Source organism: Muntiacus reevesi, chromosome X (genome assembly GCF_963930625.1).
Source record: "Muntiacus reevesi chromosome X, mMunRee1.1, whole genome shotgun sequence".
Lineage (NCBI taxonomy): Eukaryota > Metazoa > Chordata > Mammalia > Artiodactyla > Cervidae > Muntiacus > Muntiacus reevesi.
In genome coordinates this window covers 131,588,845-131,609,197 of record NC_089271.1, presented here as the reverse complement: position 1 = coordinate 131,609,197, position 20,353 = coordinate 131,588,845, and the positions used below count along the sequence as shown (strand labels likewise).

Below are 20,353 nucleotides of genomic sequence, written 5' to 3'. Positions count from 1 at the left end.
ACCTCATTGTGGTTTTGATTTGCATTTCTCTGATAATGAGTGGTGTTGAGAATCTTTTCATGTGTTTATTAGCCATCTGTATGTCTTCTTTGGAGAAATGTCTGTTTAGATCTTTGGCCCATTTTTTGATTGGGTCATTTATTTTTCTGGAATTGAGGTGCAGGGATTGCTTGTATATTTTTGAGATTAATCCTTTGTCTGTTTCTTCATTTGCTATTATTTTCACCCATTCTAAAAATATGGAACACTTTACGAATTTGTGTGTCATCTTTGCTCAGGGGCCATGCTAATCTTCTCTGTATTGTTCCAATTGTTGTATATGTGCTGCCGAAGCGAGCATGAACTGTATTTTTAAAATATAAGCAATTTCAAGCTAGCTCTGGTTCATTTAGGTAAACTGATCTATGCCTAGAAGCTTTACCTCCTACCTCTTTTTTGTTTTGCCTACTACTTCTCTATGAGTCTCTCTCCTCATCAGTATAACTAGAGGCACAGATGTAAAGAGCGAACTTGTCGACACAGTGGGGGTAAGGAGAGGGTGGGATGAATTGAGAGAGTAGCATTAAAACATATATATGACCATATGTAAAACAGATTGCTAGTGGGAAGTTGGTGTATAACACATGGAGCTCAACCTGTTGCTTTGTGATGCCCTAGAGGGCTAGGATCTAGGGGTGGGAGGGAGGCTCAAGAGAGAGGGTACACACACACACACTTAATGACTGACTCATGTTGTGTGGCAGAAATGAACACAACCTTGTAAAGCAATTATCCTCCAGTTAAAAAGAAAAAAAGATTAATAACAGTAGGAGCCCGTCTAGGATCAAAAATGCTGGAGTGGGTTGCCATTTCCTTCTCCAGGGCCTCTTCCTGACCCAGGGATCAAACCTCGGTGTCCTGCATTGCAGGCAGATTCTTCAGCGTCTGCACCACCAGGGAAGCCCAAAATGATTAGCACATAGTATGAAATCAATAAATATTTCTTAAGTGAAAAATAATAAAATAAAGACAATAATACTATTCTGGTCACTTTACAATAAACATGAAGGTTCTTTATAAGTCATTAGGTGCGACATAAATGTCAGGCTTTATCACTGACCAACTGGATAGTAAACTTTGCTTTTACTCCCAGAACTTAGAAGAGTTGATGTTTAAAACGTGTTTGCTGGATTAATTAATCATAACAGATAATCAGATACTTGAATTTTAATCCCAGTTCATTGCTTGACTGTGAATCCTGGGGTAAATTAATTCATTTTTTGGGTTTTAGTTAAACTTAGATGATTTTCATGTAAGATCTCCAGTTTGTGTGGGCTCACAGCAGAAAGATTCCAGGGAGTTCATGGGAGATAAGTGGATTAGCACAACTGCAGTTACGTCCTTTTTTCCAAACAGCAGCTTCAGCTTAGTCATAGAAGTGGCCTTAAGCCTGACCCTTTTTTGTACTCCAAAGGAAAGTAGTAATATTTCTTATTAGTCAAGAACTATAATCAGTTTCCTATGTAAACACATTTGTTGGAACTCTTTTGTGTTCTACAGTAATAATTTATGTGTGCTTTTCATTTGAGGTATACAGATAGAATCATATTCTCCATAGTGCCATTTTATGTTTCAGTTTATATAATAGGGCTTCTTCCTTGTGCCCTAGACAATGGAAAATAACTGCCACTGATTTACAAGTTTTATTGAAATGAAAGATACAAACTGTTGTTCATTTAGTGACTTCTTTAAGTAGGTGAATTAACCCATTAATAATTTAATTTGTTTTTAAGACTGCATTTCTGACTTTTGATTTAAAATAGTTTTAAAGATAAATTAACATACAATAAAATGCACACATATTAGGTGGACAACTTGATGAATTTTGACAGTTGTCTACACCCATATAACACCATGGTAACACATTACCACGAGGAACAAAAAAGTAGAACATGTGCATTACCCCGGAAAGTTCCATTGTGCCCATTTCCAGTCAGTCTGCCTAGCCCCAATATCTGATGTAGATTAGTTTTAACAGTATTTGGTGTCATAAAAATGGAGTCATTCAGTATCTACCTTTTGTATCTGCCTCGTTTGGTTGGCAGAAAATTTTTGAGATACATCCATGTTGTGGAGTAAATCATAAGTTCTTTTACATGACTAAATATTCTATTCTTTCGATGTAACATTTTAAAACCCATTCTCCTGCGGATGGATTTTGGATTGCTTCCAGTTTGGGACTGTTATGAATAAGGCTGCTTTAAACATTCTTATCTGTGACCTTTTATGGACATATGCTTTAGTTTTTTTTGAGTAAATACCCTGCTGGTTCCTCAGGATGTTTTATATGTAACTTTGTATGAAATTGTCAGAGTTTTTAAAAGTGGTTGGACCATTTTATATCCCTCCAACATTGGATGAGAGTTCCAGCTGCTTCACTTCCTCACCAACATTAGCTGTTGCTAATCTTTTCATATTTTTGTCATCCTATTAGACATGAAGTAGTATTTCACTGTGTTTTTCATTTGTATTTCTCTAATAACTAATGGTGTTGAGCATTTTTCATGTGGTTCTTTGTCTTTCATTTATCTTTCGTGGAATGTTTGTTCAATTCTTTTGCTCATTTTAGAAATTGCATCATTCTTTTTGTTGTTGATTTATGGGAGTTATTTCCATATTCTGGATATAAGTCCATTGTCAGATAGATGTGCTGCAGATTATTTACCAGTGTTTGATTCATTTATTTATTTTCTTCACTAAGTCTTTATTGAGCAGAAAGTTTTGCTTTTGATAAAGTTCAATTTACTCTTTTTTAATGGTTTGTGTGTGTGTGTGTATTTGGTCTGAGAAATCCTTCTTTACCTCAAGACTGTGAAAATATTGCCTGATATGTTCTGTTATGAACTTTGTTCTCGAGTTTTATGTTTGGGTCTATAATCTCTTTAGAATTCATTTTTGAGCATATAATGAGATAGAAGTCAAGATTCATTTTTTGTAGACAGGTATTTTACATGGTGCACACTATTTGGGGAGAAATAAAACTTCTTTCACCCCTGCTGAATTGCTTTGGCACCTTAGTTAAATTTCAGTTCTTTATATGTTTGTGATCTATTTCTAGACTCTGTTTTGTGCCACTGACCTATTTGGCTGTGTTGATGCCAATATCACACTGTCTTCATTGCTGCAAGTTTGTAAGCTATGGAATAATATAGTGTTAGTCCTTCAACTTTGTTCTTTTTCAAAGTCACTTTGGCTATTCTGTATCCTTTGATTTCCATGTAGAATTTCAGATCATCTTTTCTCTTTCCTCAAAATATCCTGCTTTGTGGAAATTGTGTTACATTTATATATCACTACATGGAGAATGGATAGCTTTAACAATACTGAGTCTTTCAATCAAGTCTTGTTTAGGTTTTTAATTTCACCTAGCAATGTTTTGTGCTTTTTCAGAGTTGAAGTCCTTTCCTGGATATTTTGTTAGATAATGGATGTTCAGATGCTACTGGGAATAGTATTGTTTGGTTTTTTAATCTTATTTTTCAATTTGTTGTTGCTAGTATACATAAATACAGTGATTCTATATGTTGATCTTATGATCTGCAACCTTGCTAAATCCTCATATTTGTTTTAGTAGTTTGTATATTCCTTAGGATTTTCTACATACACCATCTTGTCATCTGCACAGAAAGACAAGTTTCACATTTCCTGATCTCTTTCCTTCTTCTCTTTCTTTCTCTCTTGCCTTATTACACTGGCTAGCACCTTCAGCATAATGTTGAATAGAAATGATAAGAGCAGACAGTTTGACTTGTTCCCAAATTTAGGAGAAGAGTGTTCAGCCTGCAGGTTTTTAATAAATGCTCTTTATCATATTGAGAACAATCTCTTTGATTCCCTGTTCTGGGTGGATTATTTTTTAATGTTGCAAAGGGATATTGAATTTTTTCAAATTCTTTTTCTGCAACTATTGCTAGACATCACATTTTTTCTCTTTTATTCTGTTTACATGACTCTTTCTGTTTATATTGGATTTTTTCCTAATTGTAAACCAACTTTACATTCCTGGGACAAACATTACTAGTTTTTGATAGATTTTTTTTTATTTCCCCAAAGTTCCTCCTTTCTACTGTTGATAAAAAATTTAACTATTAAATATTAATATATAGATTATTTAAGTAGTAACATTTAATGAACATCTGTTTACTAACACCCTGCTAGTGACTGAAAAAAACAATATAATATATTGTCCCTACACTTAAAGAGTCACAGCCTATTTGTAAAGGCAGATACATATGTAATGGGCAGATATAGTGATAAATATCCACCCAATGTAGTGTCATAGTAGGAAGAATAGGTCTCTTGTGTCACTACTCTGTTAATTAGGAGAAGGATCCTGGAAGAAGTGAAATCTAACTTTTCTTACAGGGTTAACTAAGTGAAAGGGGTTAAAGGACACGAGGGTACAGAATGAACAAAGGCACAAAGTTAAGACAACACCACGGTGCTTCAGAGAAACTAATAGTAGTTCATCACTGTTGGAGGAGCGTAAAGTAGAAGGCTGAGCTTGATGAATGATGATTTTATAAAATATCAGCCAGATCACTGCAAACCTTGTGTGCCAAATGAAGGAATTTGTCCTTAATTCTGCAAATGATGGGGAGCCATCATGAGATTCTAAGGGAAGAGAGATGTAGTCTGGTTTGTATTTTAATCAAAACCCACTGGCAGATTTGCAGAAGATAGATTTGAAGGTGCCAAGGCTGGAGGCAAGAAGATCTGTTAGAAAACAATAATGACGCCCTGAATCTTAGCAATGAGAATAGAAATGGAGAGGAAGAGTCAGATTTGAGAAATATTTAGGAAGTAAAAGTGGCAGAGCTTGGCGATGAACTGATTAGAAGATGAGTCAAGATTGAGAGTGTATTAGTTTCCTAGAGTTGCCATAACAACGTACACAAGCTGAGTGGTTTAAAATAATAGTACTTTATTGTCTCACAGTTCTAGAGTCGAGAGGTTAGAAATCAAGGTGTCACCAGGGCCCTGTTCCCTCTGGGACTCTGGGTAGCAGCCTTCCTTGCCTCCTCCTCGCTCTGATGGTAGCTATTGGTCTTGGATTTCCTTGGCTTGTAGCTATATTACTCCAGTCACTACCTCTGTAGTCACGTGGTGTTCTCCCTGTTTGTCTCTGTCTTTTTGGAGTAAGGCTCACCCAGTAAATCACTCCTGTAAGTAAGTCACTCCAGTGTGTTGTCACCTTCACTCATTATCTCCAGTGACCCTATTTCCAAATAAGGTTACATTCTGAGGCACTGGGAGTTAGGGCTTCAGCTTATCTTTGTGAGGGACACAGTTCAACCTATAACAAAGAGTAAAGTCAAAATTGCTTTTAATTTTCTAGCTCAGAGTCTATAGGATATGACCCACTGGCTAGGTGTGAAACAAAAGGAAAAGAGCTTGTTTAGAAAGAAGATGAATTCAGAATTGACTAGAGGAGACACATTAAGAGCCATTGTAGCAGTCAGTTTTATAGGACTGAAATTCATCTCTTTAAGATAGAAACAAACTGTTAAGACTTATGGATAGCATGAATAATTGGCATCATCTGTTCATTGTTGAGAACATGAGATGATGGTTGTTTAATAGTAGCTGTGATTATGGCAAAGTCAGAGATCTCTATCTTGAGGTATTATACTATCATTCTCACTGGTTTTAGAACCAACAGTTAGGAAGGAAGCATTATTGACCAAAATCACCTCATTTTAATAAACCCTGATGTAACTGATGCAGCAGCTTGAAAATTGTGAAATTACCTTAAGACTCTATTAACTGTGTGTAAATATAATTTTAGTAGAAAGCAAAAATCATGGACATTTATAGGCTTAGTGGAATTTACCGTGTTAGACATTTAAATATCCTCAGTTTGGAAAAACATATCCCCTTTTAAAAGTACTTCTCAACATGTTAACCATTTGTAAGTTTGGTTAACATCTTTATTACGTGCTAAACAAAGTAAATAGTAGTTTTCTATTGTCAATATTAATTTCATACTTTTAAGAATGTGGTTTCAATTTCAAGTGTTTCAAGCATGTCATTTAGAATATATCATTACACAACTGTACTCCTGTGCATTTCCTTAAATTTAGTACATTCTGTTTTTTATTCATTTGAAATAGTTCAAACTATATTTGTGCAGAGCTCAAGTATCTCTAATTCTTGATTGCATTTTTTCTCAATGCAGGAAGTTTTGCTGGAATTGCTAGAACAATGTGTGGATGGATTATGGAAAGCAGAGCGTTATGAAGTAATTTCTGAAATTTCCAAGTTGATCATTCCAATTTATGAGAAACGTCGCGAGTTCGAGGTAAGTAACTGAAACATTTGCATCATTCACCTATATATTTTATTTTGGTCTTAAATTACTACCTTAAAAAATTCTGAAAAGTCCTAAAATTCCAGTCCTACCTTATATTCATTTAAATTTTCCAAATGAAATTAAGGATGCAATGTTTAAAATATAAATTAAAATTAACATTATGCCAGATTTTCTCACTGCAGTTTTATCTAGCAATCTTCCCTTCTCCACTCATGACAAAGAACAATCCATGTTGTCCTCACAGATACAAAAAAAACTTACTGGATTTCCATGTGGTTAGGGAAGAGATATAGGTGTGAATCACTTCTGTTCAATTTGATGGTGAGGCTAAAGTTGCTAACAGATGATAGTAGGGGGATAATAAGTTACTTGGAATTACCTTTTTATGAGGAGCTTTTCCAGTTTTGTCTGCCACATAAATCTTTGATCAAGGGGAATTACTAAAAAATAGTAGTATAGCTGTTGCCACCAGCACTCAACAGGACTTTTTATATTCAAGACTCTGAGTTCATATCATAATTTTCTATCCCTGCTATGCTGGAAAGGGGTGATTTAGGACTCAAGCCATTGTTAAAAGCAAAGCAGTCTATCCTTAAATATATATAAGTAGCCTTTCATTGTTGAAGTGTCCCAGAGTGAAAACATACATTTAGTGTCATATGTGTAGTGTTCTAATCTCTTCTCCAAATTGGCTCTTATCAAACTCACTTTTTCTTCCTGGGTTCTGGGTCTTTCTACTCTTTGCCCTGCTTTTGGTGTATATGGGGACATGCCTGAAAAATCATAGTGCAGCTCAAGTGATTATATTAAAAAGTGAGAGTTAAGTAAGTAAATCTATGTCATACAGATGACAAAAAATAACTTATGAGACAAGACAAGAAGTGGCATTGCTCTCTCTGTCAAAGCATTGCATCCCAAGAACCTTTGTAAAAGTTCCAAAGTACCTACCCTCTTACTCTTAAGTTGAAGACCAGGTTATTGGAAACCCAAAGAACATTTTGCTACTCAATTGACTAATAGGGAAAAAAGAAAAATATATCTTCCCTACACATTAAAGGAAACAATAGGTTCTATTGGGGAACTACTCCTATTTCCTTGTAGAGAGGCAAGGGTCTGTATAGATTCTGAAGCATCCTGCATGAGATGAAGTAATTTTTCAGTGTTCTTTATGGGATGGGCTGAAAAGTGTCAGCCACAGTAGCCATAAAGGAAGGAAAACGTCCCTCAAATTGACTTCAACTGCAGAAAATAGTATGGAAAGAAAGTATTGAAAGAAAGAACATCTGCTTCCGTGCTCCCCTTTTAGTATTGAAATGAAAGTCACCAGCATACAATGAACCGTTTTCTAGTTTGCAGTTTAGTGGCATTTAGCACATTCTTAATATTATGCTCCCCCCACCTCTCTCTAGTCTCAAAACATTTTTATCATCCCAGGAAAAACTCCATCTCCTTCAAGGAATCACTCTTCACCCCCTCCCTCACCCCACTGGTGACCACTAATCTGCTTTTCGTCTATGGATTTGCCTATTCTGGGTGTGTCATAAAAAAGATGAATACAAGATGTGACCTTTTGTGTCTGGCTTCTTTTGCTTAGCATAATATTTACAGGTTCATTCAAGTTGTAACCTATATCAGAATTCCATTCCTTTTTCATGGCTGAGTGATACTCCATGCTATAGCTATGCCAAAATCTGTTTGTATGTTTGGGTTGTTTCCACATTTTGGCTATTATAAATAGTGCTGTTGTAAACAGTTATGAGTAAGTTTCTGTATGGGCATGTTTTTGTTTATCTTGGATAGATACCTAAGAGGGGAATTGCTGGGTCACATAGTAATTCTATTTATAGCTTTTGAGAAACCACCAAATTGTTGTCCCTTTTACCTTCCCACCAGCACATCTGATTGGCACTTGTGTTTTGGGGTTCTTATGAGAACCTAGTGAATGTGCCATCCTAGTGAATGTGAAATGGTGTCACATTGCGGTTTTGATTTCCATTTCCTTAATGACTAATGATTTTGAACAACTTTTCGTGTCTTTGTTGGCCATTTTTATATATTCTCTGGAGAGATGTCTATTCAAGTCCTTTGCTCACTTTTAAATTGGGTTATCATTTTGTTGTTGAACTATGAGACTTCCTTATATTTTTTGGATATGAAAACATCAAATATGTGATTTGCAAACATTTTCACCTGTTCTGTATGTTGTCTTTTCATATTCTAGATAATGTTCTTTGCATAGTGTGTTCCCTTTTTCTGAGTGTGTAGAAGAATATATTCTTTGGAAGTATCTGTGAACTTGTTATAAAAGCATTCCTCACTCAGGCTTTTACTGTTATTTTTGTGTCTGAATTTTACTTTCCTCTCCTAAAGTGTTTGCATGATCATTTATTCCCATCTCTCTACATTAGGGATCTAGCAAAGCATTTTGCTTCTCTTTCAGTTACAATAATTCAGACATAAGGAAAAAAGTAGTCAATAACACAGTAATTTTAGTGTATATACTATCATTGAGATATGAATGACATGAACGTGATATTTAGTATTACAGTGTTATTTGACCATTTTAAGCTCTACCCTCTCACCTAAAGTTGTTAAGGCGTTTTTTCTAACTGTGACCATGGGAGAAGGGAGTGCGAATGACCCCACCAAAACCATTTTGGAAAGGAAATGGTGTTGCTTTTTTCCCCTTATGCATTTATCTTAGACATTTCATCATAACTAACCAAAAGATAAAGCTAATTTGTTTATTCTCATATTTTCAGAAACTTACTCAAGTTTATAGAACTCTTCATGGAGCTTACACAAAAATTTTGGAGGTTATGCACACAAAGAAAAGACTTTTAGGCACTTTCTTCAGAGTTGCCTTTTATGGCCAAGTAAGTATACTTTAGTTCAAGTTGTTTTCCTTTTTAAACATTCACCTTTGAATTATTAGATTACCATAGCAGCAGTTACTGGTTCTAGGATTATGTCTAGATAAAGCACCTGTCACAACAGCAGGTGTGACACTTTTCTCAGTGTAACATTCACTTTGGTTTCCGTATGTAAATCCACTAGGTCAGAGGACAGCATATAAAATTTGAATGTTTCCTTCAGTTTCATTTTCAGTCAAGCTTATTAAATGTTTATTTAATACCCAGTACTGAAAGTTTTCAAATAAAAATCAGGTAAGTATGCAAATGATGAAAAATCGAGTGTTGAAAACCTTCAGGCCAATGATATGCTCATGTGACTGTGAGTTTGAAAGTTCTCATTTATTTTAGCTACAATATCTGTATGTGGCTTTTAGTACTATTATTTAAAATCTATTTCAAATACATTATTGTTGATTACTTAGTGGATGTTCTGTAAATGCTGTATTTGCTCATAATACTTATAAATTATTTTATGTTTAACTTTATAATAGTCTTTTTTTGAAGAAGAGGATGGAAAGGAGTACATCTATAAAGAGCCGAAGCTCACCGGCCTCTCAGAGATTTCCCTGAGACTTGTTAAACTTTATGGTGAAAAATTTGGTACAGAGAATGTCAAAATAATTCAGGATTCAGACAAGGTAACATGCCCTGCATTTCAAAATCATTATTTATTAGTTCCAAATGTGACACATTGCTTCTGACTTTTTCCTTTTTTAGCTGGTGGAGGAGAGGCATGGGAAATAGAGTCTTTCCAGATCCTGAAAGAAAGGACAGGGGCTTTGGAATCGGAAAGAAGGATTCAAATCTCCATTCTCTGCCACTTACTAGCTGTGTGACCATGGCGAATTTACTTAACCTCTCTGTGTCTCATTGTTCTCGTTAGTAAAATAAACTTACTAATAGTGCCTTCCTCATAGAGGTGTTGTTGGGATTAAATTAGTTAATGTGTGGAAAGTGATTAGAGTTCTTGATACACAAAAAAGCCTTCAATAACAACAGAGAAGCTAGCATTTTCTATAAATGTTAGCCATTATTGTTACCGCTGTTGTGCCTCATGATTGTTAATTTCATACTGTATGATTAAAATCATCTTAGCTGGGACATCCCTAGTGGTCCAGTGGGTAAAAGCCTGCCTGCCAATGCAGGAGACAGGTTCGATCCCTGGTCCAGGAGGATTCCACATGCTGTGGGGAAACTAAACCTGTGTACCACAGCTACTGCACTGGTTCTCTAAATCCCACACACCACAACTAGAGAGTACTCACTGCTCATTGCAACTAGAGAAAGTCCACAAGCCACAGCAAAGAAGATCAAGTGCAGCCAAAATTAAAAACAAATAGATAAGTGAGATTTTTTTAAATCATCTTATGACACACATTTCACTCTTAAGATAGCCTTAGTTCAGTAGTTATATTTGTAGTGATGTAGGTTTAGGAGAGATGCCTTGATGTAAAGATGATCCATCCCACTAGACCCTGCCAAGGCAAGGATGAGAAAGGATCCAGCAAGAGAGGCTGTTTCTTAGAAACACATAGTTCCTTATAGACAGAATTGCGGAAGAGCCCAATGGGAATGGAATTCCTGATTCTCCTTAGTCACCATGGGCATGTTCAGGATGAGAGCTGAATTTTAAGGTAGGAAAGACCTTTAACACAGTGCAAGATCTGCAGGCCCCAGAAATACGGACCGAGTGACTGTGATGTGCATGATGCTCTGCAAAATACTTAATAGCCAACAGGCAGTATTGCCAGAGTGAAAAGCCCTTGGCGATGGTAAAGACACTTTATTTTCTACGATGAAAATGATCTCTTCACTTTGTAAATTTACCTATATCTTATGGAGATGATTTTATCTTGAACATATGCCTTAAACATTTAAAAATAAGTATGCTGGCAGGTCCAGAATTCATTAATATTTGGCAAAACCTCTCTGCTTCTTATCAGTTTCCGTCTTCTGTGTTGTATTATTGAATTAAGACCACAGAAAATTTTCTCTTTTGTAGCCAGCAAGTTTTAGGCTTCTTGCCACACTACTGATACTATAAATGGAAAGTTATTAGAAAGCCAGACTTGCAGAAAAACATGTAGTTTTCTACTTTATTCTGCCTCTGAAAACCTGGCCAACAGGCACAAACCACCATCAGGCAGCTGGACCGCTGACCCTCTTTGTAAACACAATATTTTAGTCACTCTTCATAGGCAACAGATAAAAGAAGCAGTTGCTACTTTTAAAATCCTTCTTCTTTCTTAATGTGTGGAGTTTAAAATTTTAAACACGCTTTTACTTGCCAAAGAACAAAATTTGTTTAAGGGCACAGTTTAAAGAAAAATGGGCAATATTTTCTAGTATTTTAAATGTACGTTTCCTGGACCCAATAATTTCACATTTAAGATTTTATCCTGTAGATGTACACACATAAAGATGTATGTTTAAGATGTTTACTGCTCTTAAGTTTATACAGCAAAACTTCGAAACAATCTAATGTCTCTATGGTTAAGGACATGGTACTGCCTTCATAAAGGATATATCTAAACTACTTAAAATATTTATAAGTTTGGATGTAAACCAATCAAAATATATTCTTTTTTATGTAAATTTATTTATTTTAATTGGAGGCTAATTACAATATTGTAGTGGTTTTGCCATACATTGATATGAATATATTCTTGACAAAATATATTCTTGAGAGAAAAAGGTGAGGTACAGACATTATGGGCAGGATGATTACATTTGTGAAAACTGATATTTACATACACTCATGTATGCTTAGGAAACTTCTGGAATTATACAAAGTTGCTTTTTAAAATTTATTTATTTTAATTGAAGGATAATTACTTTACAATATTCTGATGGTTTTTGCCATACATCAATATGAGTCGGCCATAGATGGAATGATACAAAAGTGTTAAACCGTGTTATCTCAAAGGAGAGAGTCTAGAGTCTTATGGAGAAAAAAACCATTTTTTTCTTTTCAAGTGTACTTTTTGAATGTTTTACCATATACTTAGTTCATTTTTATAAATTAAAACCAGTCTTGACCTCTTTTTTATTTCTCTTCTATGTTTTGTCTTATTTAGATAATTAGCTTCAACTATTTCCTGAGGTTTCTCTGGAGAAATCTAGATATTTAATGGGAAAGAAAATAAAGAATTTTTGAATATAGGCTTTTTGAAAAAGTTTTAAAAGCTACTAAGAAAGTTTCTATCCCTTGTCACAGTATTGGATACGGTGTTTGCTGTGGGTTTTTCACAGTGGCCCTTGATAGGATTGTAGTCATTTCTTTCTATTCCTAATTTGTTGAGTGTTTTCATTATGAAAAGATGTTGAATTTTGTCAGAGCGTTTTCTGCATTGATTGAGATGATCATGTGTGTGTTTTTTTCTTCCTTCATTCTGTTAATGCAGTGTATTTTCCCCTGCACTGGATGAAGGATTTTTAATCACTGGACCACCAGGAAAGTCCCCTATACTAATAATTTTTTAACGTGTTAATCTCTTACATCATGTAGAAATAAAAAAGAATTGTGTTACTATTGTTCTGTTAATACTAGATTTTATAATTACCCATGTATTTATCTTTATTGAGACCTTCATACAGCTTTGAATTACTGGGTGATGTTCTTTCATTGTGAACAGCAAGATTCCCTGTGGCATTTCATATGGGGCAGGTCTAGTGGTGACAAACTCCTTCAGCTTTTCTTTATCTGGGAATGTCTTAATTTTTCCCTCACTTTTAAGGACAGTTTTGCCAGGTATCAGTTCAGTTCAGTCGTTCAGTCGTGTCCGATTCTTTGGGACCCTATGAACTGCAGCACGCCAGGCCTCCCTGTCCATCACCAACTCCTGGAGTCCACCCAAACCCATGTCCAAGGAGTCAGTGATGCCATCCAACCATCTCATCCTCTGTCATCCCCTTCTCCTCCTGCTCTCAATCTTTCCCAGCATCAGGGTCTTTTCCAGGGAGTCAACTCTTCCCATCAGGTGGCCAAAGTATTGGAGTTTCAGCTTCAACATCAGTCCTTCCAATGAACACCCAGGGCTAATCTCCTTTAGGATGGACTGTCTAAATCTCCTTGCAGTCCAGGGGAAACTCAAGAGTCTTCTACAACAACACAGTTCAAAAGCATCAATTCTTCAATGCTCAGCTTTCTTTATAATCCAACTCTCACATCCATACATGACCACTGGAAAAACCATAGCTTTGACTGGACAGAGCTTTGTTGACAAAGTAATGTCTCTGCTTTTTAATATGCTGTCTAGGTTGGTCATAACTTTCCTTCCAAGGAGTAAGCATCTTTTAATTTCATGGCTGCAATCACCATCTGCAGTGGTTTTGGAGCCCAGAAGAATAAAGTTAGCCACTGTTTCCACTGTTTCGCCATCTATTTGCCATGAAGTGATGGGACCAGATGCCATGATCTTAGTTTTCTAAATGTTGAGCTTTAAGCCAACTTTTTCACTCTCCTCTTTCACTTTCATCAAGAAGCCCTTTAGTTCTTCTTCACTTTATGCCATAAGGGTGGTGTCATCTGCATATCTGAGGTTATTGATATTTCTCCCGGCAATCTTGACTCCTGCTTGTGCTTCATCCAGCCCAGTGTTTCTCATGATGTACTCTGCATATAAGTTAAATAAGTAGGGTGACAATATACAGCCTTGATGCACTCCTTTTCCTATTTGGAACCAGTCTGTTGTTCCATGTCCGGTTCTAACTGTTGCTTCCTGACCTGCATACAGGTTTCTCAGGAGGCAGGTCAGATGGTCTGGTATTCCCATCTCTTTCAGAATTTTCCACAGTTTATTGTGATGCACACAGTCAAAGGCTTTGGCATAGTCAATAAAGCAGAAATAGATGTTTTTCTGGAACTCTGTTGCTTTTTTGATGATCCAGTGGATGTTGGTAACTTGATCTCTGGTTCCTCTGCTTTTTCTAAAGCTTGAATATCTGGAAGTTCACGGTTCATGTATTGCTGAAGCCTGGCTTGGAGAATTTTGAGCATTACTTTACTAGCGTGTGAGATGGGTGCAATTGTGTGGTAGTTTGAGCATTCTTTGGCATTGCCTTTCTTAGGGATTGGAATGAAAACGAACCTTTTCCAGTCCTGTGGCCACGGCTGAATTTTCCAAATTTGCTGGCATATTGAGTGCAGCACTTTCACAGCATCATCTTTCAGGATTTGAAATAGCTCAACTGGAATTCCATCACCTCAACTAGCTTTGTCAGATATAGGATTTTTGATTCATAGATTTTTTTTTAGCACTTTGAATATAGCAGCCCACTGCCTTCTGGCCTCCAAAGTTTCTGATGGAAATCTAACCATCTTATTCAGGATCCCTTGTATGTGACAAGTCTTGATTTTTTTCAAAATTCTCTCTCTGGCCTTGGCTTTTGACATTCGATTTTAATGTGTCTCACCGTGCGTCTCTTAGAGTTACCCTGCTTGGAGTTTGTTGAGCTTTGTGTCTTTCATCAGATTTGAGTGTTCACTCATTATTTCTTCAGATATTCTCCCTGCCCCTTTCTCTCACTTTTCTCCTTCAAGGACTCCCATAGTGTGTATGTTCACCTGCTGGATAATGTTCCGCAGGTTCCATAGCCTCTGTCCCTCTTCAGTTTTTTTCCTTTGTGTTCCTCTCATCAATCATTGATCTTATCTTATCTGCAAGTTGGCTGACTGTTACTTACACCTGCTGCAATTTACCTTTGAGTCTCTCTGGTGACTTTTCATTTCAGTTATTGTATTTTTCAGCTGTAAAAAAAAAAGTTTTTGGTTTCCTTTTAGATTTTCTAGCTATTTATTGATATTGACATTTTGTTGATACATAGTTTTCTTGACTTTTTCCACAAGTTCCTTTAGTTCTTTGATCATGAATACTGTTGTTTTAATGACTTTTTCTAGGAGATCTGCTATCACTTTTTTTCAATGATAATTTCTATTGGTTTATTTTTCTTTATTGAATGGGCCCATACATTCCTATTTCTTTGTATGCCTTACAAAAAACTGGACATTTGAATTTAGTATTGTGATATCTCTAGAAATCAGATTCTCTCCCTGTCCCAGAGTTTCCTGGGTTTTGTTTTTGTTTTTAATTGTTGTAAGCTGTGTCTGTCCCAATAATCAGGCTGAGGTGTAAATCTTCTCAAGTCTTTTCTGAGCCCGTGCCTTCTCCTGAGCATGTGCAGTGACTTTCTAGTCACCCTCATTTACACAATTACCTTTGAACGGCCTAGTATTGGAAATCCAGCTCCTAAGAGGGGATAGAGAGGAAAATGAAGAGGAGAGGAAAGGTGCTGGTCTGTTAAATCCCCTGAAAGTCTGTTGGGCAGAGGGGGAGGGCATTGCAACAAAGGGAAGAAGTGGTATAAAAATGGCCACAGCCTCTTTGACTGTCCCCCTCTGATCGGAAGCAGCAATTAGCAGTCATAGCACAAATTCACAGTATTTGGAAGACAGGGTCTTTGTTCATCCTGGCTCCCACAAGTGTTCTAGGAATATGCACACAACTGTCTGCTGTAGTACTTGAGGGATGAGGTATGGGTTGCTGCCATTGTGCCCAGAGTTAAAATTGAACAAAATCAAAATTAAGGCAATTTTCTGTCCAAGTCTTCCCCTGGAAGTTGCAAGTCTTCAATAGCCTCCAGAGTTCCAAAATTGTTCCATCAGATAGGTAATGATGGTGTAACTGTTGTCTCTAGAAGAAGATAGAGGTCTGGTGCTCTGCCATCTTCTGAGAATCCTCTTTGTAATAGGTATGTTTTGAGGTGGAATTCAAATGTGCAGTTAGCCATTTTAACATATGGGGAACACATGTACAACCATGGCAGATTCAAGTCAAAGTATGGCAAAACCAGTACAATATTGTAAAGTAATTAGCCTCCAATTAAAATAAATAAATTTATAATAAAAAATAAAATAAATGAAAATAAAAAAAGAAATTTAATATAACATAAAAGGAAATAAAAGTAAATAAAAATAAAACAAATGATAAAGCAATGCTCAACATGATCTCTGGTTTGTAAATAACTATATATGCATAGGAAAAAAGATTACAAGGAAATACATGAGAAGATAAATGATGATCATTGCTGAGTGGTAGCATTGCAGTTTTTTCTGTCTACATTTCTATAATCTCCAAATAGGCTTATGTAACTTCTTAATAATCAGAAGGAAACAATCCTTGAAGAAAGAGCAAAGACCTCTGCCAAGTGTGTGTTCATCTCACAGTGTATTCAATGACACTGTTCCTCAGTTGATCTCAGAGGTGTTAGTAGCTTACCTGTACCCCATTTTCCCTTTTGTTGAATAAAACACAAAACTTTCTTACTTTCCAGGTAAATGTCAAAGAGCTTGATCCCAAGTATGCTCATATCCAAGTCACTTATGTGAAGCCCTACTTTGATGATAAAGAACTCACAGAAAGAAAAACTGAGTTTGAAAGAAACCATAATATCAACAGATTTGTTTTTGAGGCTCCTTATACATTGTCAGGCAAAAAGCAAGGTTGTATAGAAGAACAGTGCAAACGCCGTACAATCTTGACTAGTAAGTAGGACTTGGCATAACTTCTTTGTTTGACATGATCTTTTTTGATACATACAAGCAGCAGCTAGTCAGCAGGAAAATGTAACTAAAATTTTAACCATTTATTGTTCTGCTGTTCAGTCACTCATTTACACAAACATTCCTATGTTGTAAACCATTCCTTTCCCATATGTAATTATATAATTCATGATTAGTCTGAATCATCTCACAGAGAATTTTTCCTTCAGTCCTGAAATAATAAGGCACCTATTTGGTCTCTAAGGGATTTTTCCAGAGAAAATAAGGGGAGAATTAAGCAGAATACTTTTTTTTTTAATTTGGCTATTTGATTTGCTATCTTAAAAACTCATTTGTCAATCTTAATCTTTAACAGCTTCAAACTCATTTCCATATGTGAAAAAGAGGATCCCTATAAACTATGAACAGCAGATTCATTTAAAGCCAATTGATGTTGCCACTGATGAAATAAAAGATAAAACTGCAGAGCTGCAAAAGCTTTGCTCTTCTGCTGACGTGGACATGATTCAACTCCAACTTAAATTGCAGGGCTGTGTTTCAGTGCAGGTATGTTGGCTGCTAATCATGTATTAAATGTTTCTTGTTGTTCCTCTTGCTTTCATAAGGGCACAGAACAAGCACTAATTGTAATTGTCTTATACTCTGACTGGGTGCAAAAACCTCTACATTTTTTATTAATTTAATAAAAACATTATGTTCAGTTTCTGTAAATTTTTTGTTATATCAGAGAGCTTTAACATAAATCCCTCTGACTATAGCCAATCCCTATATTTCAATAGGAGAAATTGTTAAGTAACTTGTTAGAGTATAATTTGGCAGATGATTTGCTTTAGGTTAATCTTTTTCAAATAAATTTATAGTAAGAATAGTAAATATATTTCTCAAGTATGGATTTTTAACATAGTATTCTTTTTAAAAATAGAAATGAAAAAATTACTTTTTGATTACATCCTAACAACTCTCATTTTTCTCCTTTTGTAATTTAGGTAAATGCAGGTCCGTTAGCATACGCAAGGGCTTTCTTAAATGACAGTCAAGCTAGCAAGTATCCACCCAAAAAAGTAAATGAGTTGAAAGACATGTTTAGGTAAGTGCTTTGTAGTTTTCAGATTAGACCTCTAGTTTTTTTTTTTTTTTTACTCCATTGTCTTCTTAAGTGAAATCAAAATATTCACCAAATAATGTCCTTCTAAAAAAATTATCTGTTCCCTTTTATAACGTTTAAGTTACCTTCTAATGGTATTTTAGGTAGTGAAGAAATGTGTGATCTCTTTCTTGCTGCAGAACTATAACAATGTCCTAGTGATCCAAGGTATTAAATATGACAACTACTTCATTGCTGTGGATATTGTGACACAAACACAAGCCTTCATTTGTTATGTGATTTCCTCCTTTGCCTGATTGACCTCATGTCACAGCTTTTCCAGACCATTTAGGCTAGGAAGGGTTGGATAGGTTTGCTTCTAGCCTGTATCCTCAGTTCCATTTGGATTCTGCTATTCTAGGGCATACAATAATCTTCTCTGGACTGAGCATCCCTCTAAGCCAAGGCATGTCTGAATGGTTGCACAGTAGAAAAAACCTGTTTCTTATATAAAAGAACTTACATTCAGAATAAGAGAGACAGATGATTTAAACAGACTGAGTAGAAAAGATAATTTCCACTCATTTGCTCCTGACTTATTTCATTTACTTTTCCTATCTCTGTATTATCAGCTGTTTCAGGTTACAGAGTAACCAGTACTCATTCCCTTGTAGCTCAGTTGGTAAAGAATCTGCCTGCAGTGCAGGAGACCCGGGTTCAATCCCTGGCTTGGGAAGATCCCCTGGAGAAGGAAATTGCAACCCACTCCAGTATCCTTGCCTGCAAAATCTTATGGACAGAGGAACCTGTAGTCCACAAAGTCGCAAAGAGTCAGGCATGACTGAGCAACTAACACTTACTTACTTAGTACTCATTCATTCAATGTTTATTAATGCCTGGTGTGTACAAAAAGATTCTACTCTTTGCTATGGCAGGGATACAGCCTGAATGGTCAGTGAGGTACTTTGTTCCCTAAGATTTGCATCCTAATTATGGACATGAAACATAAAGACATGAAATAATGATAAAAAAGTTTTTATGATAAGGCATAACCTCTCTGTCCCCAGTCTTACCAGCCCAGGGCGGATACTTCATGCCTATAAGCACCCAGCACTGTACTGGGTCCATAGCCCAAAATAAATTATTTTTCAATAACTGACATTATCTACAGATGTTAATTAATGTACGTGCAAGCATAGCTGATATCATATCAAGTGACTGAGCAGGCAGGCTTCCCAGAGGGTATATATTTTGAGCCAGGTTTTGAAGGAGATAAGAAACCAGAAGACAAAGAAAAGGAAAGATATTTCAGATTTAGGAGATGGCATTAGCAAAAACACAGTGAGAAAATATGGGATTCTAATCTTCCTTCTAGGCAAGCTGTGGTTAAAGTAAATATTAAATTGTCAGTGAGACTTTTGAGTAATAAGTAACAAAAACTTTATCTTTGATCTTCATCTATAGGAAGTTCATCCAAGCATGCAGCATTGCACTGGAACTAAATGAGCGGTTAATTAAAGAGGATCAGATTGAATACCATGAAGGGCTCAAGTCAAATTTCAGAGACATGGTGAAAGAATTGTCTGACATTATTCATGAACAGGCAAGTATTAGGGTGATTGAAAATGAAAACATGATCTGGGGTCCCTAAAGTATTACTTAGCATACCTATTAGTTAGAAATAGTATTACCTTGAAATTACTTAGTTTGTTATTTTAAAATTTGTTCTTACCCATATAAATGATACAGTGCAAATCAGACTTGAAGCAATCACTGACAATTGCTTTAGCAGTTGTTTCAGATGTTAAATTATTTTGTTCTTTGTGCCACAGTGCCATTAGAAGTGAATAGTTGTGTAAGTCTGAATTAATCTACTGTGAGCATGGCTAAGGTGTCTCAAGAAGGATCCTAGAGAAGTGCAGTGATTGGCTTAGTAACCAGATCCCTAAATGAATATCCCTGTCTTAGATGTAGGAAACTGCATACAGTTGGCCTTCCATATTCGCAGCTTCCACATCCTTGGATTCAACCAATTGCAGATCAAAAATATTTAAAGAATACATTTGAATCAGTTCTAATGAGATGGATGAAACTGGAGCCCATTATACAGAGTGAAGTAAGCCAGAAAGATAAACACCAATACAGTATACTAACGCATATGTATGGAATTTAGAAAGATGATAACGATAACCCTATATGCAAGACAGAAAAAGAGACACAGATGTATAGAACAGACTTTTGGACTCTATGGGAGAAGACGAGGGTGGGATGATCTAAGAGAACAGCATCGAAACATGTATATTATCAAGTGTGAAACAGATCGCCTGTCCAGGTTGGATGCATGAGACAAGTGCTCAGGGCTGGTGCACTGGCAAGACCCAGAGGGATGGGATGGGGAGGGAGGTGGGAGGGGGGATCGGGATGGGGAACACATGTAAATC

The 20,353-nt window shown here is 36.1% G+C and overlaps 1 protein-coding gene and 1 non-coding gene across 4 annotated transcripts in view; one reads left to right on the top strand and one right to left on the bottom strand.

The window, feature by feature from the left end:
- The window catches only part of DOCK11 (dedicator of cytokinesis 11), a 203,717-nt gene that overhangs the window by 177,329 nt on the left and 6,035 nt on the right, over positions 1 to 20,353 (top strand). For all 3 annotated transcript variants that reach the window (XM_065915011.1, XM_065915009.1, XM_065915012.1), the window contains 7 exons: positions 6,218 to 6,340; positions 9,115 to 9,228; positions 9,759 to 9,905; positions 16,600 to 16,810; positions 17,184 to 17,374; positions 17,815 to 17,915; positions 19,377 to 19,515. In XM_065915011.1, coding sequence (XP_065771083.1) covers positions 6,218 to 6,340; positions 9,115 to 9,228; positions 9,759 to 9,905; positions 16,600 to 16,810; positions 17,184 to 17,374; positions 17,815 to 17,915; positions 19,377 to 19,515 — 1,026 coding nt within the window. The remainder of the gene's footprint in view (positions 1 to 6,217; positions 6,341 to 9,114; positions 9,229 to 9,758; positions 9,906 to 16,599; positions 16,811 to 17,183; positions 17,375 to 17,814; positions 17,916 to 19,376; positions 19,516 to 20,353) is intronic.
- On the bottom strand, positions 234 to 340 carry LOC136154878 (U6 spliceosomal RNA). The gene has a single exon (XR_010660584.1). It is a non-coding gene; the product is annotated as a U6 spliceosomal RNA (small nuclear RNA).